General features: G+C 41.0%; 2 protein-coding genes across 4 annotated transcripts in view; both read right to left on the bottom strand.

Annotated features, from left to right (window-relative positions):
• The window catches only part of dtnbb (dystrobrevin, beta b), a 40,418-nt gene extending 35,182 nt beyond the window's left edge, over positions 1-5,236 (bottom strand). Inside the window, exons 1-5 of one of the 2 annotated variants that reach the window (XM_071207189.1) lie at positions 5,020-5,236; positions 2,537-2,583; positions 1,070-1,173; positions 764-844; positions 466-679 (exon numbers count right to left, since the gene is read on the bottom strand). In XM_071207189.1, the coding sequence (XP_071063290.1) occupies positions 466-679; positions 764-844; positions 1,070-1,148 (374 nt within the window). In that variant the 5' untranslated portion in view covers positions 1,149-1,173; positions 2,537-2,583; positions 5,020-5,236. The remainder of the gene's footprint in view (positions 1-465; positions 680-763; positions 845-1,069; positions 1,174-2,536; positions 2,584-5,019) is intronic. The other variant, XM_034111777.2, reaches the window with a different exon arrangement.
• Positions 5,237-5,766: 530 nt separating this feature from the next.
• Positions 5,767-24,906, bottom strand: asxl2 (ASXL transcriptional regulator 2). 2 transcript variants are annotated; one of them, XM_034111462.2, is made up of 12 exons: positions 24,690-24,906; positions 22,895-22,977; positions 21,770-21,878; positions 21,343-21,484; positions 15,465-15,583; positions 14,355-14,475; positions 14,036-14,095; positions 13,247-13,407; positions 12,365-12,461; positions 12,122-12,227; positions 10,277-11,015; positions 5,767-9,869 (listed from the first exon to the last, which is right to left on the bottom strand). In XM_034111462.2, exons 1-12 carry the CDS (start codon positions 24,744-24,746, stop codon positions 8,175-8,177), a joined length of 3,489 nt encoding a protein of 1,162 aa, XP_033967353.1. In that variant the 5' UTR covers positions 24,747-24,906; the 3' UTR covers positions 5,767-8,174. The 2 variants fall into 2 exon arrangements, with proteins under 2 accessions (XP_033967353.1, XP_033967354.1); XM_034111463.2 differs by lacking the exons at positions 21,343-21,484; positions 21,770-21,878; positions 22,895-22,977; positions 24,690-24,906 and adding an exon at positions 16,207-16,908.
• Between the last annotated feature and the right edge of the window lie 655 nt (positions 24,907-25,561).

Genomic DNA, 25,561 nt, shown 5'->3' with positions numbered 1-25,561 from the left:
TTTTTTTTTGCAAATACCAAAGTTTGGAGATTGGAGATTAACACTTATTAATTTCGTACTAATTAAATGTAAAACTGAGAATGTTCTGTAGAAGTTATTTATTCAGACTAGGGCTGCGGATTAATCGTTCAATTTATAAAAGATGGTAAGAAAATAGAAAATTGCGAAGAAATCCGATTTTCTGATTAGCTTTTTAATTTGAGCTTTTTCGTGTAAAGAACTAGAACATTTGACCTTTTTAAATATTATTTTAAAGTGGTCACAAGCGATAGTTCTATGCATCCAGTGACAGGCTCATAAGTTGACAAATTCTACTCTAATATTGGAAATGTTAAACCATGTCCTTCACTTCCTGAAACACTTGTTTACATTAAGCCCTGCTGTTGATGTCTCCTGCATTAATACCCGAACAACAGAAGTCCAATGATCTCCGCCTGCAGACTGCAGCGCTCCTCTGCCTCGTACCTGTCGTAGGTGGCCACCATGAAGTTGAGCAGCAGCCCGATGGACTGATCCACGTTGATCTGGTGGGTGGTGGGCAGCCGCTTGTTGAGCTGGTAGTAGATGGAGGACAGGATCGTCTCCAGCCGCGACACGTTGATCTCGGCGCTGTGGTCCAGCGTGTTGAGGCCGTTGTCACGAAACGCCTCGATCATGTTCCACACGTCCACCAGATGAACTGAGAGGGGGAAACGGAAACACTGAGACTGTGTTGGAGTTGGAACAAACATTTCTTGAATTGAAAGGAGAGGCAAACTCTTACGGTTGCATCTCTTCTGCACAAACCGGAGTTTGCAGGCAGTCCTGTACGTCGACAGTCTGATTACATCAAAGTTTTGAGCTCCTGAAAAGCAGCATTAAGAAAAATCAGTTCCAAGCCTTGAAAGACATACAATGAAAGTGTTTCTTACTGGAGAAACATTCTATCACCGTCTCTGTGTGGGAGGAACTACTGTACGTGTGAAGCAGCAAATATCTCTTGTGCAACTTGGAGCCAGTGAGAGCATTACATTATGAGCTGCTGGCTGTGAATGGTGAAAAGAGATTTCTCTCAGTCGACTCCACTCACTCATTTCCATGAAGAGCTGTCTCTTCTCCACCATGGCCTTGCCTCGTTTGCTGCCTTCCTCGATCATCCTGTGGCACATCAAACAGCGGCGCGGGAAATGTTTACTGTTAATAACAAGGCTCTCTTTATCGTCCAGAAACCATCAGAACAGTGCAAGTGAAGATTATTAATAATAGATATCATTAGAAAATATGTTAAACAACTCTGTATCATTTCGTGTGAAGACTGAACATAAATGAGGACCTATATCATAATCTTCTTTTAAATATAGACGATATGGTCTTTCTGTGACCAGTATTGAGCGCTCAGCTCTTGAACACTGGTGTACCAGCAGGACACGGTGTTTCATCTTTATTATTGACCCTGTACATGAAGGACAGTATTAGTCATCACTGCGGTTAAACACTTCACTGTAACAACATATGCCTTGGGTTCTGCGTTTAATAGAATTATAAGAAATTTAAATATTGTTTAGGGCTACACAAATGATGTCATTGCTTTGAAAGACTGGACAAGCTGCCATAATAATACAACTGAACCGTCAAATTGTTTCACTTTGAGTTGAAGAATATTGAGTTGAAGATGCTGTAAATTAGAGATACATTATATATTTTTGTATTTAAAATGTCATGAATTTGCCTTATCGCCAGGAGTGAGAAGAAAAGATTGATGCCACTCTTATATCTGTATGCTAAATATGAAACCACAGAAAGCAGCTGATTAGATTAGCTTAGCTTCAAGTCTTTAAATAGGGGAAAGTAGCTAGCATGGCTCAGCTGAATATCACATGATATACTAAACAACACAAGAACACTGTCAATATGTGGTTTTAGGAGGTTAAGTGTTTTGTTATTGCAACTTATTTTTTTTTGAGTTCATACAATTCATTTAAAGTGTGTCGACAATCTGGGTTCAGCCATAAAAACAGCTGCTCGAATATAATATAAAAGATGTTTATGATGCCACCGTGTAGTAATGAATCTTTTCCACGAGGCAGAATATCTCTTCAGGAGAAAGAACAGAAACACACTCGTCTCTTTTATACAGAAAACTTCTATGGAACAATTCAGACTTTTGTTCTGACACCTGATTCAACTTCAGGGTCGACTCAGAGGATTCATTGTTCCTGTCTGGTTCTGTTTCAACATAGCTCTCATACTTGTTGAAGGCGCATTCCCTTTGGAACCAAACAGGTGTCCTTATTTTATTCAATAATATATTCATTCGACGATTCTTCAATAAGTGTCATCACAGTGTTTAATGTTGTAGTCATTTCTCCAGGTGACGTTTTTCTTGAACAGAAAATATGATAACCTTCTTATAATATGACGACATTTATTAGTAGTATTAATATATAGATTTGTGTTATAAGAAATTGGTAAACACTATTTTTTTTAAACTTCAAAGGACAGATCGACTATGTCTTTGACCTCATAATAACATATCATTTAGGATCTCAATATTTACCTGTCGGTGGCTGAGTGTCAAACGGAGAGAAGCCCTTAACGTCGGCCCTGTGAAGAAAATTGGAAACAGTTAGTGAGGGAGTCTTTATGACTTGATCATCACGAGAGCTGAGCAATTATTCGCTGACAAAATGTAGTTGACTTCTGAATAACTAATGAACACGTCCCCTCTCTCCCTCCTTCAAGGACTTCATTAACTCTCCATGTGTGCTTTTGTTCCTCCTCCTTCTCTTGCTGTAGAGATATTGGTGAGCTGGCTCCAGCGCCCGTGGGTCCGTGCAAATGATGATTCTCCGTGACATCCCGCTCACAGTGACTGCATCCTGTGGGCTAATGACACCGAGCAAGAGCTGCAGAGGAAGCACCTAGAAAAGACCGCGGACACACGGCACATTACGGCCGACCAATGAGGGAGAAGCCTCGGATCGAGAGCCCCCAACATGCCCCGGTGCATGTACACAAGGGGTGCGTTCACTGACCAGGGGGCGTTCACAAACCAGCAGAGCGAGAAGCGAAGGTTCTGCGGCCTTGAGGAAGTCTCCAGGCAGGATTTCTCTATTTATTTTTTTACATTGCATTTTTATAGAGACACTCGTCTTCACGGTGATGCCTGCTGTATGACAGATCCTCTCTCCAGTCACTACCTCTGGCTCGTGTTGCCCGGTTCTCATCAGGGGTTACAGGCATCAGAAAGATCATTTAAAAACACCTCGTCCACTGAAATGCAGTCACGAATTACTCTATTTCTTAAAAACATTAGATATTATAATCAGGCTTACAACTAATGATTATCTATTGATTAAGTCAACGAAATGTAAACTGCTAATCCATAGTCCAACAACTAGACAATAACTCCATGTACGCAGGTTCGACTCCGGCCTGCAGGAGTATTTTGGCAATGTCATCCCCCCTGTCCCCCCCTTTCTACACTGCATATAACAAAGGCAGTCTCTGGCCAAAAATATATAATCCTTTTGGTCATTAAGCAACAATGACAGACGTGCTTCACACTTGTGAGAAATGTGTTTTCGTAAGGACAATGTCATTAATGTTATTTGGTTTTGACCAAGACATTTGAGGACATCCCCTTGGGTTCTAGGGAGTTCATTTTTCACTATTTTCTGACAGTTGAAAGGACAAAACAATTAACTGAAAATAGCCTTTAGTTACATTCATACCCATCCATCACCGTCCCTCACCAGAGCCCAAGGTGACATCTTTAAGTGTCTTCTTTTTCTTGAGAACAATCCAAAACATATTGACTTGACGATGATGCAAGAAAGAGAAAATCCGTACTTTTGAGAAACTGAAATTATAATTTGTCGTTGTGCATCTAATCAATTACTTGCATCATATGGCTGCAATCTAAGAAAGACAACGAACTAAGGAGCTATATGCTAAAAGAAGAAGCATTTTCACTGCTCTGAAACAATATTATGGCTATTTTTAGCTCAGTGCAAATCCTGTCAAAAACTCAGTCTGGATTAAAGGTTTTTTAAAGCCATTAAAAACACTTGCTCAGCCTAATTACAGATTAAATGGCGTCCGACTGTACATGGGGCAGCACACTGTCATTCAGGTTTAATGAGTCAGAGGAGCACTGCTGTACTCTGGGGGCAAAGGGAAGACACATTAGCTATGCAGTGGGAGACCCAACAGACACATGTCAGCAAAACAACACAATGGCTCATTGTAAATATTCAGCCTGTGAAGTAACTGCAGAAATCCACGAGTACTCAGGCCTTACATTGGCAGGACATGTTTGGAAAAAAATGTAAAGCAGCAAATAAAAGAGCTTCAATGCAGGAGCTGATCATTTCAGGTTAGACGAGCAAGCAGAGACAAGTTCTTAATAATTCATGGACAAATGAATTCACAGAGCAGCAGCGTGATAAAGCTCTGCATTCAGGGGATTTTCAGTCCATTTTAATATTTAATTCACAAAAATGTTGATGTCAGCCCTTTTTTTAAACAGTATAACAGTGTGGTTATCATTATAATCCCGTAAAGGTGCATTTACTGTAACCGCACCTTCAGCTGCGAGCTAATGACAACATCCTTTGACGCGAGTCAACAGAAGGACTGCAGTACCTCCCTGCCGCTGATATCATCCACTTCTACAAGCCTCATTCATTCCTCACGGTGAGCATCCCTGCAACACTTAACATTCACTTTCAAAGCGACGGAGGGACACACACGCAGCCATGTCGGTGATTCAGCTGCCTATTTACCTTATTTCTGCAATGGGAACGGCGTGTCGTGATGCTCATAAAAAATGTTGGCATAACAAACAATGGCAATCCTGCATCTATTTCTCACGGCTGTCTCGACAGATTCATAAGAGGCAAAGCTGGCCTTTACCCGAGGAAAATCACGCAGGATGCGTTTAGAGCATCATCATCATCGGCATCAGATGTGGATGATAAGTCGTCCAGGGTGAATAAGGAGGATATTTCCTCCGTGATCCACAGTCGCACATCTCACCTTTGATGAATCCAGGCGTGTGTCCGCCGACCTTACAGCTGTCCGGGCGATGCGACGCGGCTCCGGTGACCCAGCTTCATATTTCTCCCTCCTCCTCCTCCTCTCTCTCATCCGGCTTCAATCTTGGGAACTGCGGTTGTATCCGCGCAGAGAAACGAAGAGGCTCCGCTCGGCTTCACCAGCAGAGACCAGCGGCAGAGGACGGCAGAGCAGCAGGAGGGCGCGAGCTGCCATGCGCGGACTCTACTACACTTTACGCATGTGCGCACGCACGCTGGTTAAAGGCGCACGCACTACTAACATTGCTGCTTTGACTCAGAGTTATGATCCTCAGCATTATAGAGAGGAGATGAAAGACGAAACTGATACAATCTAATTTTAAGGGAGACTCCAGTGTTTCAATACGTTCTTAAAGTTGATGGATTCAAAAGAACATATTTCAAAAAACATTTTACAAAAGCAGAGACAGAGTCTTGTTGTCTGACTTGACACTAAATCTTACATTTCCCATAATTCAATTTAAGATCAGTTTGGATGATTGTTGACAGACCTATAGTTGATAGGTTATCACCCAATGTTTCTATGTATATTGCCATGGTTGTGCCTTTGAAACAGATATTTAATAATGCAGTTGAAACAGAAATGTATAGCTGATTAAGAAACATTTCCATATTGTGAAACAATGAACCACGGTGCCAACAATGTTTTTTCATCGTGGGAGACAAGCAACAGAAAACTCAGACAAAATACTTTTCATTATTTATTCATATAGTCTATAACTTCTGGTAAAATACACTTTGTTTATAAGTGCTGATTACTATATTACAGTCACCCGGAGTTTAAATGGAGACAAACTGACACAGACATATTAAACAAATTCACCTAGTGATAAACGTGACGTTTCAAAAAGGGTGGTGATTGCCCATGACACATAACGGGCGTTTCTTTAAGAACTGCTCGTCTGAAAACACACGACGGGTAACTTCAGTGAGGGAGGGGGGCCGCTGCCTGACTCGAGTTTAAAGTCCTCATTAACAAAGATTTCAGCTGCCTTTCGGGGTGATTGATTGTTTTTGTTAATTATTTTTGCGGTGCAATCCAGCCCCCCAAATACAAAACATCACATTCAACCAAATAAGACCTACATGTATGGGGGATAAATACAATCTGTGTTAACAGAATCAAACACTGCTCCATTTATATTGAAATGCTAAATATGTGGAAACTTCGTCTGATTCTAGCCCTACAGTTTTAAAAACAATTGTACCCCCAATTTAATAACAGATACATACAAAAACGGACTTGAATTCATCCACTGACCTAAAAATGGTGGTTTTAAAAACATTCTCTTTTTGTTTCCATGACAAAATGACACAAATGTAGACAGCTAAAAGGGTACACACACATATGACAACATCTCTATGGAAAAATATAGACCAATAACAGAACCGTTGCAAACAGCTGGGCCATACAGACTTGGTTATTCTCTGCATGGTGGTCTGTCACAAACAAAGCATAAGAAACACGGACAGCCAATATATTATTATTATTATTATAGTAAATACCCTGTTGATTCAAAAACAATTAGCAAATAGATTTGTGTTAATATAAAATATATTCATTAAAATATATTACTTTATGATTACTATATTACTTTTTTTAAAAAGGTGACTTTGGCATATTACCTTAGAAATAATTGCTATTAAAAACAGGCCTACTTTGCACCTCCAGGACATTTCTAAACAAAGTTGATGCGTCTAACTTTGCAATTATCATGAGCAGCTAAAAAACTGTTTTAATACTTAACACCGGCCTTTTTCCAGTTAAATATGTATTAAAGTAAGCGCTTAAATAGTAATGCGGCTGTCCTTATACATCACACGCATACATAATTGTATATTATATATCATGATACAATATTGTTTAGTGCTGACAATACCACATTCATATTGAGGGTAACTGTCCAAATACTCTGGAAAACGGCCATTTTAAGTGTTTCATCCGCCCGTCATATTATACCTCCAAATATTTGTGAAACTACAGCATGCTACTGTATGCTGCATCATTTTATGGAAAAAGTATTTTAGTGTTTAAGAACAACGTACTGTTCTCTTTCAACAGTACAAATGATTATGTAATTAACAGGATATACTCTAGCAACGTGTGCTGCACAAATAAAATCATTTCTACATGTAGGCATAGTATATGTAAATAAGCAGATATTTACAGTGGAAAAACGAAATGATTGTTATGTTCTCCCCTTGCCTCGAGTGTTTTCTTTACTGATGTGTCATTAGAGACATACAAGCATCAAGCCCCCGCTCACAGGAGACGATATCTACTAACCGGCTATTTTGGGGAGAAAATGAAGAAGGGACACACAGCAGGAAGTAACGTTAGACCTTCAACCTGGAATCTCAATTTACCAGAAGGAACATATAGACATTTTTATGTCAAATGATGTTTGAATGTAAGTGCTGTACATAGTTTCTATAAATCCAAGTGCTTCGTCAAAAATTATTTGATGTGCAATCCTTACAAGTTCATTAAAATTCTATTTATATTCCATTTCTAAAACGATACAGGATCTTTCTAATCTTTATATCGGAGTATGTTCAGTAATAAATGTACAGTTTATATATAAAATAGTTACTGTGAGTTGCACTTCCCTGCCATGCGTGCATAAATGCCAGGAGGTACTCTACAAGCAATGATTATCATTAGCACCCTTTTTATGCCGGCTTAAACCATAACTGATCAGGCCCAATAAGAAAAAGTGTCAGTCATTATGTTCTACAAAAATAGCAACATTCATTTTCCCTCGTTGTTTTTAAAAACTACACGTATATATAATATATATATATATTTAAAAAAATATATCGCACCGATCCTATCCGAGTGCAAACACTGCCATATTTCATAATCGCCGCACGTCTGACAGACGACTGATTTGAATCAAAACGGATTGACATTTCTACCAAAAAACGGCACGAAAACAACTTTTCTTAGAAGTTGGTGAAACGAAAGACCATCCAGTGTAAATCCTTGATGCTGGTTGTTTTTTTCTGGAGTGTTGCTTCACACCAGCAGTGATTGTATATTGATTCTGAATGACCTTCTTCGATACAAATCAACCCTTGTACTTATTATTAACTTCATCGTACGACTAAACATGACACACACAGTTTGGAGGGGCCGATGCAGTCATCGTGGCAAAAGGCTCCACATCCTTTGCACATGATCATGGCCTTCAGTCTGCAGTAGCACTTAGACTGCACGTCCTCCATGTTGGAGCCCTCGATGAACGACTGCTCCGAGGAGGGCTCCCCCTGGTGGCCGGCGGGTATGGTGGTGACGGTCACGGAGAAAGACATGACGCCGCCTCCGTCAGCCTCTGAGGAGACGGTGGAGGAGCGGATGCCGGTGTGAGGTACAGACACGCTGATCGTGCCGCCGAAGCACGACGCTTCCTGATTATCGAGCGTCCGCTGGGTTTGAAACTGCCGCTGGTGACTGGGGTCCACTTGGGAAAGATATGGCTCAGAGTTTCCTTGGTTACTATTGCAGAGTTCTAGGTTCCTTCGGTGTGATTGAGAAAAAGGGCTGGTGTCTTTGGCGGCTGCACTGGGGTCTGATCCCGGCTCAGTCTTTACATCAGAGCAGTGTTGAACGCTTGCTGCTTCGTCAGACTTGGTTATAGAGAATCCGTGCTGCTCTGTTTTAACTCCAGAAGCCGGAAAGAAACACTTCCTGGCTGGTTCTTCTCCTTTAGCCGCCTCCTCTCCATCTGTGCTCTCCCTTTTTAAACCGGACACAGACGTGTTAGGGATGACAGACTGCTGCAGTCTCCTGCCTTCTGGTCCTCGGCCGTATGTGGACACATTGAGCAGGTAATGTCCCGTCATGGCAGGCCTCGGCATCTTCCTACGACCCAGAAACCCTACAGAAATCCTGGATTGGTCCTGACGCTCCTCTGCGTGCACCAGCTGATGAACTCTGTACTGAGGATACTGAGGCCCTATGCCAACATAAGGCTGGCTGGGCGGAGCCTTCCTCTGCATCAGAGCCTGCAGGATCTGCTCCTGAGTCTCCTTATCAGGAAGCTCCCCAAGTCTCGTGTACTCTGAAAAAACTCCTGTTCGTCCTGTTGTACTGAACGGCTGGGACATCAGTTTATCAGCCCTGTGCTCTGCAGAGTGTAGCGGCTTCCCCTTACTGCCCGAGGGTACGCTTGGCGTCTTCACCTCAGACTTGCAGAGCGGTTTTGGGAGGATCTGCTCCAGGGGAACGTCTTTACCCTGCAGGAGCTGAGTGACCAGCGGGTTGTTTGCAGGGATACAGGAGCTGTTCTTGGTTGAAGATGCAGCAGGTGACGGGGTTTCCTGTGATGGTGCAGTGGGATTTATCTGATCACTCCCGGGTCCTGCACTGACAGAACTGGCAGGATGGCCTTTGAGCTTTTCAGCAGTGTTGCTTACGGAGGATGGTGGAGAACGGTTTGGGCTGAGCAGAGTAAAAGAGTCCAGTGGGTGAGAGGGAGGTGCACTGGTCTGACTGGGGGCTGGTATGCAGGTCGGTGCCTGAGGGGAAGTTGGGGAGGGGCTGGGTGACGGCTGTGTTCGATCCTCACTGCCCCCCCCCGGCCCCGGGCCTGGCACTGCCCCCCTGGATGCAGACGATACTGCGGCCGCCGCTGCTCGCTGCACTCGGGCGAGCCGAGCTTTGGCTTTGATGTCTGCCAGAGTGCGGGCACCGGTCCGGCCCGGGCTGCTGAGCGGGGTCGGGAGGGGGGTCCTGGGGGGGTCCTGGCTAGGTGACGAAGGAACCGGGAGAATCCGTAACACTGATATCTGTGACAGAAAAAGAAAAGGAGATTTTTAAATATGCATATACAATTACATTTAAAAAAGTCTTAGTAGAAATTATAAAAAATCTACATTGCATAGCTAAGTTAACTTACTCATGTGTCCCGACATCACTTCTTACAACGCAAACATATTTTTTTGTGGAAGCTTATACAACGTGTCGAGCATAAAGATTGACGGCAGAGAAATGAGAAGCCTCTGAAACATTTCTAAGGACATTTTGATGATTCTTGACATCTTTTTGCCATGACTGTCTTAGAAATGAATCGAAGCAGACTACAGTTGTCAACCACTGTAAAACGGTCAGAGCCATCTTTCAAGCCTACAAGTGGTGAGGTTTTTAGTTTGACTCAAAAAGACACGAAACGAAGCTCCACAAACAGCTTTCCCACCTTGAGTGGTGGAACCCTCTGACTCGGGGTCAGTGGAGCAGGGCTGGAGATGGATGAAGCTGGTGGAGACACAGAGGACACTGGAGACACAGAGGACACTGAAGACACTGAGGAAGCTGAGGACATGCGGGGTCTTTTCTCCGGCGTCAATTCCTCCACAATCTCACTGAGAGATTTCCTTTTCTGCGGCTCTGAGGGGCCCCTGGGCTCAGGGATGACCGCTTGGATCTCCTCAGCAGGCCTAACCACAGACGCCGGCTGATCTGCCTTCAACTCTGAACTTTTTGGTGGATGGCTTTCTTCCACAGGCGACTGCGGGCGCTCAGTTAGAACCTCCTTCACTTCCTCTTCATGCTTCTTTTCAGGCAGAGAACCTCCCGCAGCCGGTTCAAGCTGCCTCTCAGCCTCTGGTGTTTTCACTGCAGGTGTTGGAGCCGACTGTGCTGCAGCGTTTAACCGACAATCCTCAGCGTACTGAGAGCGCCGTGTCTTCATGGGCTCTGAGGTGGAGACTTTCTCTCTCTGAGCAGGCTGCAGCTTGAGTGGCTCTTTAGTTGGCTTCACGTCTCTCACAGCAACAGCAGCATCAGTCCGGCTGCTGTCCTTGGTGCCCTTGGGATCCTCCGTTGCTCGAGTGGCAGGTTCTGCTTTCTGATGGCGGGGGGGCTTGGGCCTGGCAGACTCCTGATTCACATCAGCCTTTGTCAGCTGTTTGGATTCCTCAAGGCTGAGCCCAGAGCTACACAGAGGGAGAGAGAAAGGAAGAACAAGTCACACATCCTGAAATCAAATGTCTTCTTTGCTAAAAGGGATTCAGACATTTTATAAAACAAAAAAAGGTTTTATGTTGAAAGTGACGGGACAATTTAGTTAGATTCATTATAATGTTTTTTATAGATCTCAGAAGAAAAACATTACAGCTTAATTCATGTTTGCTTTTTGAAACAAAAGCTACTCGGATTACCTCCATAAGTGTTTCCGAGATGATCTGAATTTACAGAAATGTGTGTATTTATTTAAAATCACACATATTGTAAACCTGCATAGTAGCCTCAGTATGACGTTTGAAATAAAAGAATGGAGGATTAACTCCATTTCCATCTGTGGCTGTGACTGTGTGACTGACCCAAGCCTCGTCCTTCTGATAGCTCCGCCCCTTCGCTCCAACCCCCCTCCCTCCCCCCACATCTACAGGTGAAAATTACTTTTGCGACACATTCATCGCAAGAAGTGTAGCAAAAGTCAAGACCGCAGATTCGTCGATTTATACTGCCACAGAGCAGATTCGTCAAATTGTAATGACTGATTTGAGAGGTTGTAATAACCAAGTTGCAGTTGTAATGGAAAATATATTTAAAAAATGTGTATTTGTCTGCAAGTGAACATTTCATCACTAAGTTCATTTTTTTTCTACAAGCTACAAAACTTATTTTCTTCTTCTGTGACTTCACATTTGGTTCACAGTTACGTGGATATTTTGTACAAGTGTAAATGTATGCACACAGTGCTCACATCAGGTTTTACACGCTCTCTTATTTTTCACCATATCTACCTTCATATGAATCCATCATGATGTAATTTTATGACCCTAAAAGAAATAACTTGAGATGAGATAACGTGAGATGGGGGCGGGGTTGGATCCGACAACACACCACAATTTAATAGCAATCCATATCTGAAGTTAGATATATAATAGTGTCAATGAAGTGAGGAAAAAATCCTTGGGATAAGTAAGCAGCTGTCTTTTGGTGTTTGGGAAATCTGAAGAGGAAAAGGCCTTTTTTTTTTAAAAAGCTAAATCAGATGAGTGAATGCATAAATAAATGATCATAGAGGAGAACTCACTTTTCACCATAATACGTTTCAAAGAAGGCTTCCTTCCAGTGCTCAACTCTCTTTTCCTTCTCGATTTCTTGCCGCATTCGTAGCTGCAACTCCGGAGTGAATTCCCCTGTAGAGAAAGAAGTTACATAAGAAACTAAAAGTAAAATTATACTATCTGTGAAGTGGCAATGAACCTTGGTGATGTAACAGTTCTTTGAATATGAAGTGAATGCAGTTATTATCAGTGGGAACAGTTGCACTGACCCTCAGCCAGACGCTCCTTCCACGACTGAGCCGCTGATGTGAAGAACTCGTTGTTCAAGGCAGAGCTGGTGACCTTCAGTAGGCCGTCAATGCAAGCCTGGGGAGAAGAAGCACATCGTTATGAATAACATCAGCACAATACATCGGCTTATTCTTTCCATATGTGATGGAGTTAAACATCAGTGTAGCTATATAGAAGTTAACTGTTTCAAATGTACATAAATGTATGTTTTCTACTATTTTCTGTGATTCAGCACGTGCAACGAGTGACAGGAAAGATGGCAGTGTTTCCCATACATTGATTTATTTGTAGGGCCGCCACAAATAAATATCGTCCTCCACAAATGGATCTCATAAAAAAAGTTTTTGTTTTAATTTTGGTGGTCTAATGGATAGTGAGGTGGGCTGATGATTGGAGGGTTGCGAGTTCAAATCCCGCCTGGAACACCACTACTAGTGTGGCCTTGAGTAAGGCACTTAGCCCTCAGTTACTCCAGGGAGAATGTCCCTGTGATTGGTCATTGTAAGTCGCTTTGGAATAAGGCGTCTGCTAAATGCCTAAATTATATTTCTGGGAGGATAAACCCCACAGATCCTCAACTCCGGGGTGTCTCACTCATCAACAACGCAACACAGAGTAACAAGAACGTTGTCAACAGTAGCCATGAACTCGCATGTATTCTCTTATTTGAGGGGGGGTGGATGCATGGGCCACCCGAATAGGTTAAGGGGCCTTTGGCTTTTCTTGCCGGGGGGTGCGGTGCGGTGCCCCCACAAATAGAATCAAATTCTGTGGGAAACACTGAAATGACATGCAAATATATTAGACTCTTCATTTAGTGCAACAAAAAGCAAGAGAAGTAAGAACAGTTCTCGAGGCACCTGGCGGTCCACCTCAGGCAGGAGTTTGAGCAGCTTCTGCTGGCAGTCTCCAGGCAGGACGGAGAAGGTGTGTTTGTTGATGATCGCCCGCAAGTTGGTGTTAACTAAGATGGAGTCTGGTGTTTCCACATCAATGTTACACTTGGTGCGTTTGAACTGCCCTGCGATACAAAACAGGAAACAGATGTAAGCCAAGACAGAATCAGCAATGTAGAAATATGCTGATCTTGCAACAGAGAGTAACTCGCAGTCAAATTATTTTGCTAATGTGGGAAACTTTTACATTCTTGAAATATAGCAGTTCAATCTATCTATGTCTGAGCAAGAAGGCAGAAATACATTTCAGCGATTATTTTAAATTATTTCATTGGATGAGGTTAGTGTTTTCTTGTTGTCAACAACTCCCATGAAAATACGTCCGGGCTTAAAAATGTCCTAAAACAGCTGGGTGATGTCGTTTTTAGTAAATGCTATTCCTACAACGGTAAGCAGTTACTTTGTTGTGGATTATTTTAAACTGTGGATGAATCATTTACAGTAGTATACAGCAACAGGAAATTGTACCAGTTACTCACAATAGACCGCAGTCTCACTGCAACGTTGTGGGTTTATACATTTTTGGATAGCAATGTAGGACTATGGAAAAGAGGAATATGCTATGCTAGGCTTTGGCACACAGGTAATACTTGATATTAGCATCGGAGTGTTGGATTAGTATTTGTTATTGCTAGCCCTTTTCTTTGAGTTTTCCAAACCAATCTGTTGAATATAAGTAGAAGTGTGACTTACCAGCACTAAGGCGGCCTGACCTCTGAGAAACCTTCCTGGGGACAACCGGGTGGCATAAGTCTATGTTGACAGAGGGAAAAGAGTAATTGCACGTCAGAGATCTAACTCTCACACTCAAGTTGCCAAATAAAGGAGTCATGTTTAGATGATGTCTTTTGTTGTGTCGTTATGTAATTGTATCAGGACAATACCCAAGATCTGGATCAGTTACAGTCCTTTATCATCAAACCTTTTTGTTATATCATGCATTAAATATCCCGTGTGACTACTACTAGTGTAATTGTAAATTGTATTTGACAGTATAATAGCTGCCACCTACCGGTCTTTGTAGTAATGTTGTCAGCCATATCTTTGATGGTTTTCAGAAGCAGTCTAGGACTGGAGGTGGTTGGCATCCCCACCTGTCTGCGCTGGTTTCTCTGCTGCTGCTGCTTCAAGGCCTGAAAACAAGTCGAATAAGAAGGGAATAAATAGCCAGCAGAATGAGAAACAGCGAGTGTGAGTAACCCTCTGCTTTCCTGCAACTACTCCCCCGGGGCCACTTGCCTGGTTAGATAACCGCTAAATGACAGGGCTGCAATGAAATAGCTTGCATAAAACAAGCCTGAATCAAATCTGTTGTAAATCTGTCGAGGAGTCTGATCAACTCAAAAACACAATGTCAACGGATTAAAGAAGCAGACAGTCCGCTGAGTGACTGTGCATCGACTCAGCTGATTGAAACAGAATCACAGAATACAAATACACAATAAGTATCTCCAGCACTCTTATTTCAGTACCATGGCTTCATCTGTTGTTTCCACGCCCAATAAAGGAACCCAAATTGGTCTTACAGAGCCGCAAAGTACACACCAGCACAGATGGAGTGAATTACAATCAAGTGAAATCTAATTAAAGTGAACACAAAAGGCACGAAGCAGCCAATAGAAAGACGTTGAACAGGGGGGATTATGAGCACATTAATACTGAAAAACCAGCTATAGGCATTTTTCCAGCAGCGTCATTGTTTTTAAATAATTAGCACAAGATGTTTTACAGGCGGCGAATGGAAAGATAGTTGGCGCCTGCTGACACGCTAACATGGGTTGTTTACACGTTAAATGAAAACGTGTCAGCAAAAAAAGTGTCTGCAGAAAAGTGTGAGTAAAAGGTGTGAAATACAAACGTCTGTTTTTAGATTTTAGTGTAGTAGTCTCCTTTAAATGCTAAACACTTGGTATACAAATGCAATACAAAATATACGACTTTACTAAACAAGAAAGTGTGTTAAAGGTAGAAGGGATTTGTATGGGTGTTTGTGAGCATGAGGGTGTGGCAGGAACTCGTTTAGAATCTGACACATGCTTGAACAAATGGGGAATATAGTTAGAAGCTGTTTTTAACATAATAAACAATTACAAAAAACAAGGAATAGCAAACCCAGTGGTACCTGTTTGAGAGCTTTCTTGCTGTGCTTCTGCGAGGGAGAGATGAGTTTACTGCTGGGGACAGACGGCGACGAGCATCGAGGCTGCGGAGAGGACGGCTGTGACTGCAGCTTGGAGGGAACTGCAAACACAAAAGCACCAAACAGATGTTACAAAATAGACTTCCCGAGGGTGGTGTACAGACTTTGTCACATCGCGCTTTGTTTTGATGACAGAAGATATCACATTACAAGAAATGAGCTGAACAACTTCTCTGTACGCCTTTTCTACATAATGTACCGCTTTTATTTGTTTATTATTCAATGTTATCTCATTTGCATTTGACTTTGTGTCTCCTGCATTTAAAAATAAAACGATATCTGAGGCCTCCCACTCAGATATAAAGCAAGGTTATTTGCTTGGCAGTTCCTAACTTGTGCATACTGAGGAAGTGGTTATGGTCACACTGAGAAAATACAGTTTCCTGCTTTAACAGTCACTTAAAATATACAAGTGGCAGAGAGGAATAATGAAAGTCAGTGAGAGCACAGCCCGAGGAAAACAAAAATAATTGCTACTCGAAGAAGGGCTCATTCAGCAAAGCTGCCACGCAATCCGGGGCAATCAGGCAATCACAAGACAGCAATGGTTTGACCCCAAAGAGAAACAGCTGCTGCGATGTGACCGTAGTGTGTACAGCCTGCCGCCTCTCTGCTACAGTTAACAGAAGACATTATTGGAACAACATAAAAAGGTAAAACCCACCTCTTGCTATCATCATGTCTGATGCTCAGGGTATTCCAAGCATTATGTTGAGGCCACGATGCAATGTGTGTTCGCCTCTTCTGATGCTACTTCAGCTGGTTTCCTGTGTTTCCGCAATGACTTCTAGCCAGAGCTGCGAAGGGGCGTTAACGATCTTAGTCATTACTGATAACCAACCACTGGAAATCAGCTAATGAGCAGCGCTTCATTCCTTTCTTATTGTTTTGTTTCTAGCGAGGCTGCCTGAATGATTGTTCAACCGCACCGACAATTATACAAAAAGAAAGAAGATTTATCCATTTAATACTTTAAACCAGTGGTTCTCAAACTTTTTCTGTCATTCCCCACTTTGAACAGGTGGGCCTTTTCAAGCCCCACCTGTTCCTCATCGCTCCAATAAAATGGTAGGCCAAGCTTAAAATTGTCAAATGTATCGTTGTATAACAGGGGTCTCCAACTTTTTTTAGGATGAGAGCTACTTTCAAAAAATAAAACAAGTCGTGAGCTACTTTTACTCCTCTTTTTTGTTTTTTTGCAGTGTATATATTTAGCACATTTTAACATTATTATATGCTACCTTTAACCTTTAAGTGCTGTTTGGGTCTGTGGGACCTGTTTTCAGTGTTTACTAAAATAAAATGTATGCAATTTAATTATTTTAACCTGCTTTATTTGGTGGTGGACGTCACATCCTCTAGGGGGGTCCGGGGGCATGCACCCCCAGGAAGATTTTTTTTTTAAATGTTTAAGTTGAATGCATCAATCTGGTGCACTTTGAGCTAGGGCTGCTCAATTAAATCGTATTTTAATCGCAATTACGATTTTGGCTTGCAACGATTATGAAAACAACATAATCGAAATAAAACGATTTTATTTATTTTTTAAATAGGTTTTTCATTTGAATTATACTTAAAGTTCAGGGTAATCAACTGTTAAAAACATACTTTTCAAATTATTTTCTTCAATAAATTGATGTTTTTCAAAGTAAATGGTTAATCGTTTTTAATAATCGTGATATCAATTATTGACCCAAATAATCAAGATTATGATTTTTGCCATAATCGAGCAGCCCTACTTTGAGCCCAACATGAATTTATGGATACAGCTCTCAACACTCAGATGAAAGGGAGCTGTATACTTTTCAATAATCCAAACATCTTTAGAATATGATCACAACAAATCATTTAAACTTGTTTATTCTTATCTTATGTTACCTAGTTAGCATTCTTTCTTTTTATTTATGCATATTTGACTAATCACTCCCCTTTTAAACTTTTTACTGTCCTATATTACACATTGGAATGATTTCTTACTTTATTTTGTACAACTTTATTAAATAGATAAAGGTGTGCTCTCTCGCACACATGCATACTAGGGATGGGAACGATTAATCGAATATTCGGAATTACTCAGGTATTGGAATTTTTTTTTTGGGTGGGGTGCCTAAGTTGATTACACATTATCAAATGGAATAATTCAATGTATACGACAGTGCCATAGCTAAATGTGTTCGGTCTAAAGGTGTGTTTTGCTCCGCTCACCGGTCCCTCACAGCGGGCAGAGCTGCAGGTGCTGATCTCTCTCTCTCTCGCGTCCAGTTGTACTTCAATCGCGTTTATGTCCAAATCCATCAGATCTAGCTGGTTCTAGCCAATGACATGGCTGCTGCCCCTCCCTACACGCAGATCACGCAGACTCAAACCTCATCTTTTGCCCAAATTCCAGCTGAGAGGGTCTTCTCTACAGCTGGCCTGATAGTGAATCGCCTCCGCACCCGCCTCTCCCCTGAGCATGTAGACATGCTCATATTCTTAAACAAGAATGAGTATTGAATAGGGATGTAACGATATATCGAATATCGCGGTAAATAAATGTCTCAATATCGTCGTGAGACTGACAAAACATTTTTTTTAAACTTTATTTAACCAGATGGTCCCATTGAGATCATCCATCTCTTTTTCAAGGGAGACCTGTCCAACATGGCAGCAAGTAGGTTACACCATGAACATAAAACAACAGATAACACAAAAGGACATCGTATTTACAGGGCTACATGTACACACCTAGAGACATTGACAAGTACCAACAGTATATTTATATCTCGCCCTGTCAATAAGCCTCACCTTCTTGGCAAACACTGTATTGTTTTTGAAGTGGTGGAGAGACAATGCACAGTTTGACCCACTGCTGTCACCCATGGCCAAAGCATATCTCTCTGTCCCAGCAACATCAGTACCAAGCAAGAGTTTTTTCCACAGCAGGCGATTTTGTAAACGCCCAAACATCCCAGCTTCTACCTGGAAATGTGGACATGCTCATATTCCTAAAAGATAACCTTGATGATGCTGAGTGAGTGAGTGAATGAGTGAGTGAGTGAGTGAGTGAGTGAGTGAGTGAGTGAGTGAGTGAGTGAGTGAGTGAGTGAGTGAGTGAGTGAGTGAGTGAGTGAGTGAGTGAGTTAGAGTTGAGTTACTTGAAAAACTAAAGTGAAACTTGATTTATTCTATTGCAGGGTCTGATTATCATATTGTTGACACTTTAAAATACTACTATCCTATTAAAATGCTGTACAAATCAGATGTATTATTTAATAAAGAAAAAAAAATTAAAGAAATTTTTTTTATTTTTCAATATCGCGATAAATATCGTACCGTGGACTTTTTAAATCGCGATATTATCGTACCGTGAGTTTTTGGTATTGTTACATCCATAGTATGGAATAGCTGCATTCTGTGCATAGGCCCTGTTATAGGTTGTTGATCTCTGTTGTAATAGGGTTACGTTACCCTAACCCAGAGGTGCCCAGTACGTCGGCAAAGCTGGTAGATCGCGAGTCATTCATAAAAAAAAAAATCCAGCTCCGTTAAAATAGACAAAACAGGTTTTGATCCCTCCTCCCTTGGCCTCCCTGCCACTTAATTCAGGAGTTTACTTGATTGACAGAAAAAGCGACCTATCTCTGTCCAGTCTGTTAACCCAGTGCCGGGAAAACTCAAATTAAGTTAAAGAGACAAACAACAAAATGATTGCGGGACCGAGCAAGAAGCTAAAGACATACCACTTCCACCCAGAATGGGAGGAAGAATATTTGTTTGTGATGTCACATTCAAAGGTTATTTGCCGTATTTGTAAAGCAAGCGTCGCTCTGCCAAAGAAAGGTAACGTGGAGAGGCATTATCGGAGTGTTCACAAGGCATAGCAGCGACTTCCCTCCGAGTAGCAAGTTGAGAAAGAGAAAGGTCATGTATTATTGCTACACAAACATTATCTCGCAGTCTTAGTGTCGCCAACTCGTTTCTAACATGCAAAAAGACAAACAAATGCGTCTATGGCCGGTGTATCTTTTATCTTTCCAATCGAGACGAGATCTCTCTCCCCCTTCTGTGTGCGAGGGGGCGCGGCAGATTACACACACGCAGCTGCTACATGCAGCAACACACGGAGGGGATGGCGGAGAGAAGCGCTCCAAGGTGTGGTTAAATGTTACCCGTCTTGAGGTGGACAATGCTCGTTGCCAAGAATGTTTAGCATGTGAGGGCGGAGCAATTTGTCTAAACATTTATTATCAAAAGTGCTCCACATCCAGACGGAGGAATGCACCGGGTTCGACTGTCTTTCTAGCAGCTCTGTAGCTCCATCCACGAGTAACGTTTCCACGTCAGGTGTTATGTATGCTAGCAGCAACACACGGAGTTAACTCCATTATACAAACATGGGTTAATGATTAGAGGTAACAGAGTTATTTAGTTTGTTAAAGTTTCAGCTATTCTGTTTACAGTTCTGTCATCAGATTATTTAATACAATTTGTTAAAACACTGTCGTTTCTTTTGATGTGAAATATTATTTATTTAATTGAAATAAAAAGCAATGTTAGTTTTGTAAACAATTTAAGTTAATTTAATAATATATGTATTTTTGAATCAAGTATTTAAACTTAAGGACAGCACTTTATTGTCTTCATTGTTAGTTTCCACATGCCTAAAACAACCTCAAGCTAAATCTAAAAGTTGATGGATAAATAAGAGCGTTTGAGAAATTGTGCAAGGCATACAGTAATAGTCCGAATAGTCGATTAATCGTTTCATTAATCGATAGATTAATCGATTATCAAATTAGTCGTTTGTTGCAGCCCTATTGTCCCATGTATAAATAAAACGTGTTATTCAGCCCCTTGCAATTTGGGATTTTATTTTTGGTTGGTAGACCTCGGTGAGCTGGTCATTTCAAAAGTAGCTCACCAGCCAAAAGAGTGTGGGCACCCCTGCCCTAACCCGTTATGTTGTCCGTGTATAATCCCTCTTTCATTAAAAAACCAAGTTATGTTTTAAGCATGAAAGCTCTAGGTCTACAGCTGTCAACTGTTCAAACTGTGATCACCAGTTCAATACATTTGACAAATTCGACTTGGTTTCTATACTTATTTGAACATGTATTTATTTATTTTTCAAAATGAAAAATCTTTTTAAAAATGTTTTGTTATAGGATATGTACATTTCGGTTAACCGTTTTTCTGGGGGTCGAATATTCGAATATACATTTGCTTTCCCATCCCTAGTGCATATGTGTGTTCAGGTTCAAGTGTTAGTGTACATATTCTTTGAGAAAGGTCCAGTTCCCGTGGGGGGAGGGGGGCAGAGGGAGGGGAGACCAGGTGCATGTTGCGAAAAATTATTGTTACAGTTGATTAAGGGGGCGGGGGAGGGGTGTCTAAAGTCAAAGATGAATCTTGATTGGGCCAAATTTGACCTCGAGTCACCCACAACAATTCTGCTGGGTCTCCTCAGACCCGAACACCAAATCATTTTTCAGACTTGGCAAAAATGGTCAAAATCAGTTTTGTAGTGTTTATATAGCTGTTGTGGAGGATATCATGAAGCCTTGTTCCGATACAAAAAACTAGAGGGTAGTTATTATATAATTTTAACTTGGAACGGGTCGCGGGAGACCCGAACACAACATAAGGGTTAAATAACTACTTTACTTTCTTTTCACATCTGAATTAAATACATTCAAGCTTATATAAATGTTGATGTGTAATTCCTAAATAATGGGAAAACGTTATTGTAGATGATGGCCTGTGAACTCTACTGGAATAAGTGTTTTAGTGTTGTCCAAACGGTTAGTAATGACAGTACCTCTCCGCATCCACCTCCCTCTCCTGCCCTCTCCAGCGATGGCACTGCTGTTGTTTTCTGTGCTTTGGGAGTCAGAGAGATTGTCACTGCTGTCCTCAGAGTCCTCCTCAGAAAGCTCCTTCATCACGTCTGAAATGTCCTTCTACATCAAATAAAAATAAAACATAGTGTGTTATCTTTATGTTATACATTCAGAAGAAGAGCCAAGCAGAAATTCCAAAACATCTTAATCAACCATAACCCGTACTGAAAACAAAACCCAAAGCATTCACATTTTAGTATAGTACATTTTAAACATAATTATCTTTGGTCATCATATTATAATGAATGTTTTCTTACCCTCCTTAAGTAGATAGACATTGTGAATGCTCTTTAACTTAGCAGCCCAGTCACAATGATAGCCTTACAGAGCACAAGTGACACTAACCTTAAGAGTGTAGACCCCCATTCTGCCGGGAACTTTGTAGAAGATCCCCTCATCCCCACGAGAGTTTGTGTGCAGCATTGCGTTCAGACATGCCAGCGGCGATGTTCCACTGTATCATGAGAGAAAAGCGCAAATTACACATCTGTTCCCCAATAAATCACACAGCTGGGAGAAAGATGTAAGAAGGGTGAAGGCCGCTCTGATATCTGGGGAGAAACTGCTATCATGCTCCAGGAGGACACGTAGGAGTTCAGGTCAGATTGCTACGACCGGATTGATAATCTCGGATAAAACTGGTCTGGAATTATTATGTCTGTTGCACAAAATCGGCTTACCTTTTATTTATTTATTGAGTTAATTAAGAGTGCACAATAAGGCTTCAGCAGTTGTACAAAATATGTATCTAGAGGCACATAATGAAGCATTAATGCAACTTACATTTGTGTTGTTTTGCATAGTCTATAACTTCGTAAAGTACATAAGCAAAATGTTAGATGATACAACGCATTGATAAAAAAAAAATGTAACATCTGTTATGTATTTGGAAAATTACACTAGTTAGGCTTCCAATATTGCCAGCCCGATCATTTATCTCATTAAATGTACACCCCCGCTAAATACTAGATAATATCATGTAACTGTGTGTTGAGTAAAACATAAGCATCCATTCTTTACTTTTTTAGAACTTCGAACAATGTACCATACTGAAATGTAAATGTATGCTATGCAACAGGTGGCTATAGACACTGTACGTATAGCAGGCAGGTGTAGGTATAATACAAGAGGGAGTCCAACACTGTCTTTAGCAACTGGACCTCGGACATGTTATTGTTAATAACATGCAGAAGGTAAAACAGAACTATGTGGCAGTGAGTTTGTTAAGATAAGGGGTGGGGGCTAGCTTTTTCTTACCTTCTGGATGAGAACAGTGACAATGAAAAAAAGAGAAATGAAAGAAAATGTTAATTGAGTAGAATAATGGTTACCATGTGAACAAGAGAAAGGGAAGAATGTGATTTGAGCAATCGAGTACAGAGGGAGAAAGCTGTGTGAAGTCTCGTGAAGAATGTGTCCCCTATGAAAGGCATTGCGGCAGTAAAGCTACGGCACCTGGAACATATGTACCTTATTTCCTTAAGCCTTTCTCTTTGGATCACCTGCAGGATCTCTTTATGGCTCATGGGCGTATTAGGGTATTTCTCCAAAACCTACGATAATTATGGGCAAAAAGAAAGCACAGATGAGTTCAGTGAGTGAGAGTGGTTGTTATAAAACATGAAGCTGAAGAGTTCACACACTGAAGCTTTCCAAAAGGTTTACACAAAGCATCTGCACAATACACAGAATAATCAAGAACACAAACATGGTGGCTTTTTGCTTTTAAGATCTTCTGCTATGATGTTGTTCCACTTTCTGGATCAACTGTTGGTCTAACTACAAAGTTATCATTTCCACACAAGGCTAGGGCAGTGTGATCCAAGGAAACATTGCGTTATGTAATGACATGAACAGCAAAAGCAGAAAGACCACTTGAAGAAAATGTAAAGAACTGCGAAGCATGACAATAGAAACATCTCACAATACAGTAACAGTACAGAAACTGTCACGCCTGCGTAAAAAATGTGAACACAACGATGCTTTATTTTGCTCCCACCTTGTACATTCTTGTATCAACTGTTCGTATAGCCCCGCATACACATTCCAACAATAGTAATGGGTGTTTTGAAAATAACTTGGTTACAGCAAGTATCAATAGCCACGTTATGTAACTAAATACTGTAAACAACTAAGGGGTAAAACTAAAGGTGGATGTCTACATAAGCAATAACATAACTTTTTAACTATGACATATTTGGCAGTGGTGGGATTTAACCTAGTACATTAACATATTTTGTAATGAAACTTTATACTTTTACTACACTACATTTCAGAGGCAATTATATAACTTTTGACTCTACTGCATTTATCTGAAAATTACTTCTCTCAACAAAAAAGGAAGATGTGCTTGTATATGATGCAGTACTGTGTTCCTAAGAAAACTCAGTGCTGTTCGAACTCTGATCTAAAACATTGATAAACAACAATATCAAATATTTATACACGTATTTATTCGTCAAAAACAAAGAATACACATACACAACACTTCTAAAAAGGTGCGATTCTGCATACTGGGTAATTCGTACATTAAGCTGGTAATACTTATGTAACATTTTGAATAAGACATTTTACTTGTCATGCAGTTTTGCTACGTATTTTATTGGATGGCGTTTCTACTTTTGAATAAATAAAAATATTTGAATACTTTTTCCACCACTGCTTGTTGGGAGTTTTGATATGTGTAGTTGATGGCATGCTACACTAGACAGCTACAATGCTAACCACAATCATCAGTGTATTCTGACAAATCCCCAAACCGTGACATGCAATATACTAACTCGCTGATATATCATGGAGTTGGGATCATGTCAGGGGAATTACTTTAGCTCAGATATTGTACGTCAAAAGGTGTTTTATTTGAGGCTCGAACCTCACAAACTTGACGAACTTAGCAGGAGCTATCATGCTAACCTGGCTAGCGCAGCTGTGACGTGATTACTTAACGGTTACTTTCAATCCGCTTTGAATCCTGACAAACATGTCAACCTTGTTTAGTGGACGCAACACAGAGAAGGGGTTTAAAAACATGCTTAGGTGCACACAGCTGACCGTCACCTCGATGCAATGTGTGCTTATTTACGGTGACAGCTAACTAGCCCTAGTGACAGCGCTGCTCCAAATGTCTGACCGTCAACACAGGGCCTCGCGCGGAGCACGCAACATCCCGACTATAGCAGGTCATGAACTCATAAACACAGTTGTACAAGTGGGAGCGTTCAAGGGAAACAACCACAACAAACGAAGGTAAAGACTCATAGAATACCGTTTTAGCGGCTTCTGCCCACGTCCTCCCCTTCTTTTTCTTCTGTCTCTCCCTCATCGCTGACGTCCTGTTGCAGCAGAGTAGTGTTGAGTGTATGTTCCAGTTGAAATGTTGCTGTAGTTACCGCGTAAGATCCACTCCGTCTGCCATGTTGGACTTACTGTTAAAAAAGGGGTCACGTGACTCCGAGGGAAACGTCATCCTACTGTATGAAGCTGTCACTGCAAAGACTTCAAGAGTTACCACAATGTTATAAAGCTGTCATGCCGAGTTCTCGAGATTCCGAATCCCCATAGTGAATATTTGACGGGCAGTCTTATATATCTTCCACTGTCATTATGTATATATTTAACTTTAAAGTATTGTTATTTATCTTCTATTTTGAGATGTTTATATTTTATTATTATGTATGTTTATGTTGTACTCCTTTTCATCTTCACATTGTGGGCAATGCCTTGTTTAAATGGGATCAATAAAGTATATCTTATCTTATAATGTTTATAAAGATGTCATTGCAAATCATTCAAAACGTCCCACTTAATTACAGGTGAAAGAAATACTCAGATGTTGTACTCAGTGGTGGAAGAAGTACTCTGATGCTTTACTTGAGTAAAAGTAATATATTATTGTCAAAATACTTAATTACAAGAAACAAGAAAAGTCCTGCATTCAAAATCTTATTTAAGTTAAAGTATTATCAGCAAGATTTGCATAAAGTATCAGAAGTAAAAGTAATCATTGTGCAGACAAATTTCTTTATGTGTGTATAAACAGTATTTCTATTATATTTACTGTATATGTGACCTTTCTAGATAATATAGTAGCATTTTACGGTTGAAGTTTACAGAACTGTAATATTCAGAATCACTTTT

This window comes from Pseudochaenichthys georgianus, chromosome 22 (genome assembly GCF_902827115.2).
Source record: "Pseudochaenichthys georgianus chromosome 22, fPseGeo1.2, whole genome shotgun sequence".
Classification (NCBI taxonomy): Eukaryota; Metazoa; Chordata; class Actinopteri; order Perciformes; family Channichthyidae; genus Pseudochaenichthys; species Pseudochaenichthys georgianus.
Note: the sequence above shows the minus strand (reverse complement) of the source record. Positions and strands in the feature narration are given on the sequence as shown.

Bases quoted from the DNA above. Each gene is read 5' to 3' on its own strand.
- asxl2 (XM_034111462.2), bottom strand. From the start codon at position 24,746: ATGAGGGAGAGACAGAAGAAAAAGAAGGGGAGGACGTGGGCAGAAGCC. The intron at 21,485-21,769 runs GTTAGTGTCACT...TATTTGATGTAG, and splicing joins TGGGGGTCTACACTCTTAAG to AAGGACATTTCAGACGTGAT. The intron at 15,584-21,342 runs GTACTGTCATTA...TTGTGTTTGCAG, and splicing joins AGGGAGGTGGATGCGGAGAG to TTCCCTCCAAGCTGCAGTCA.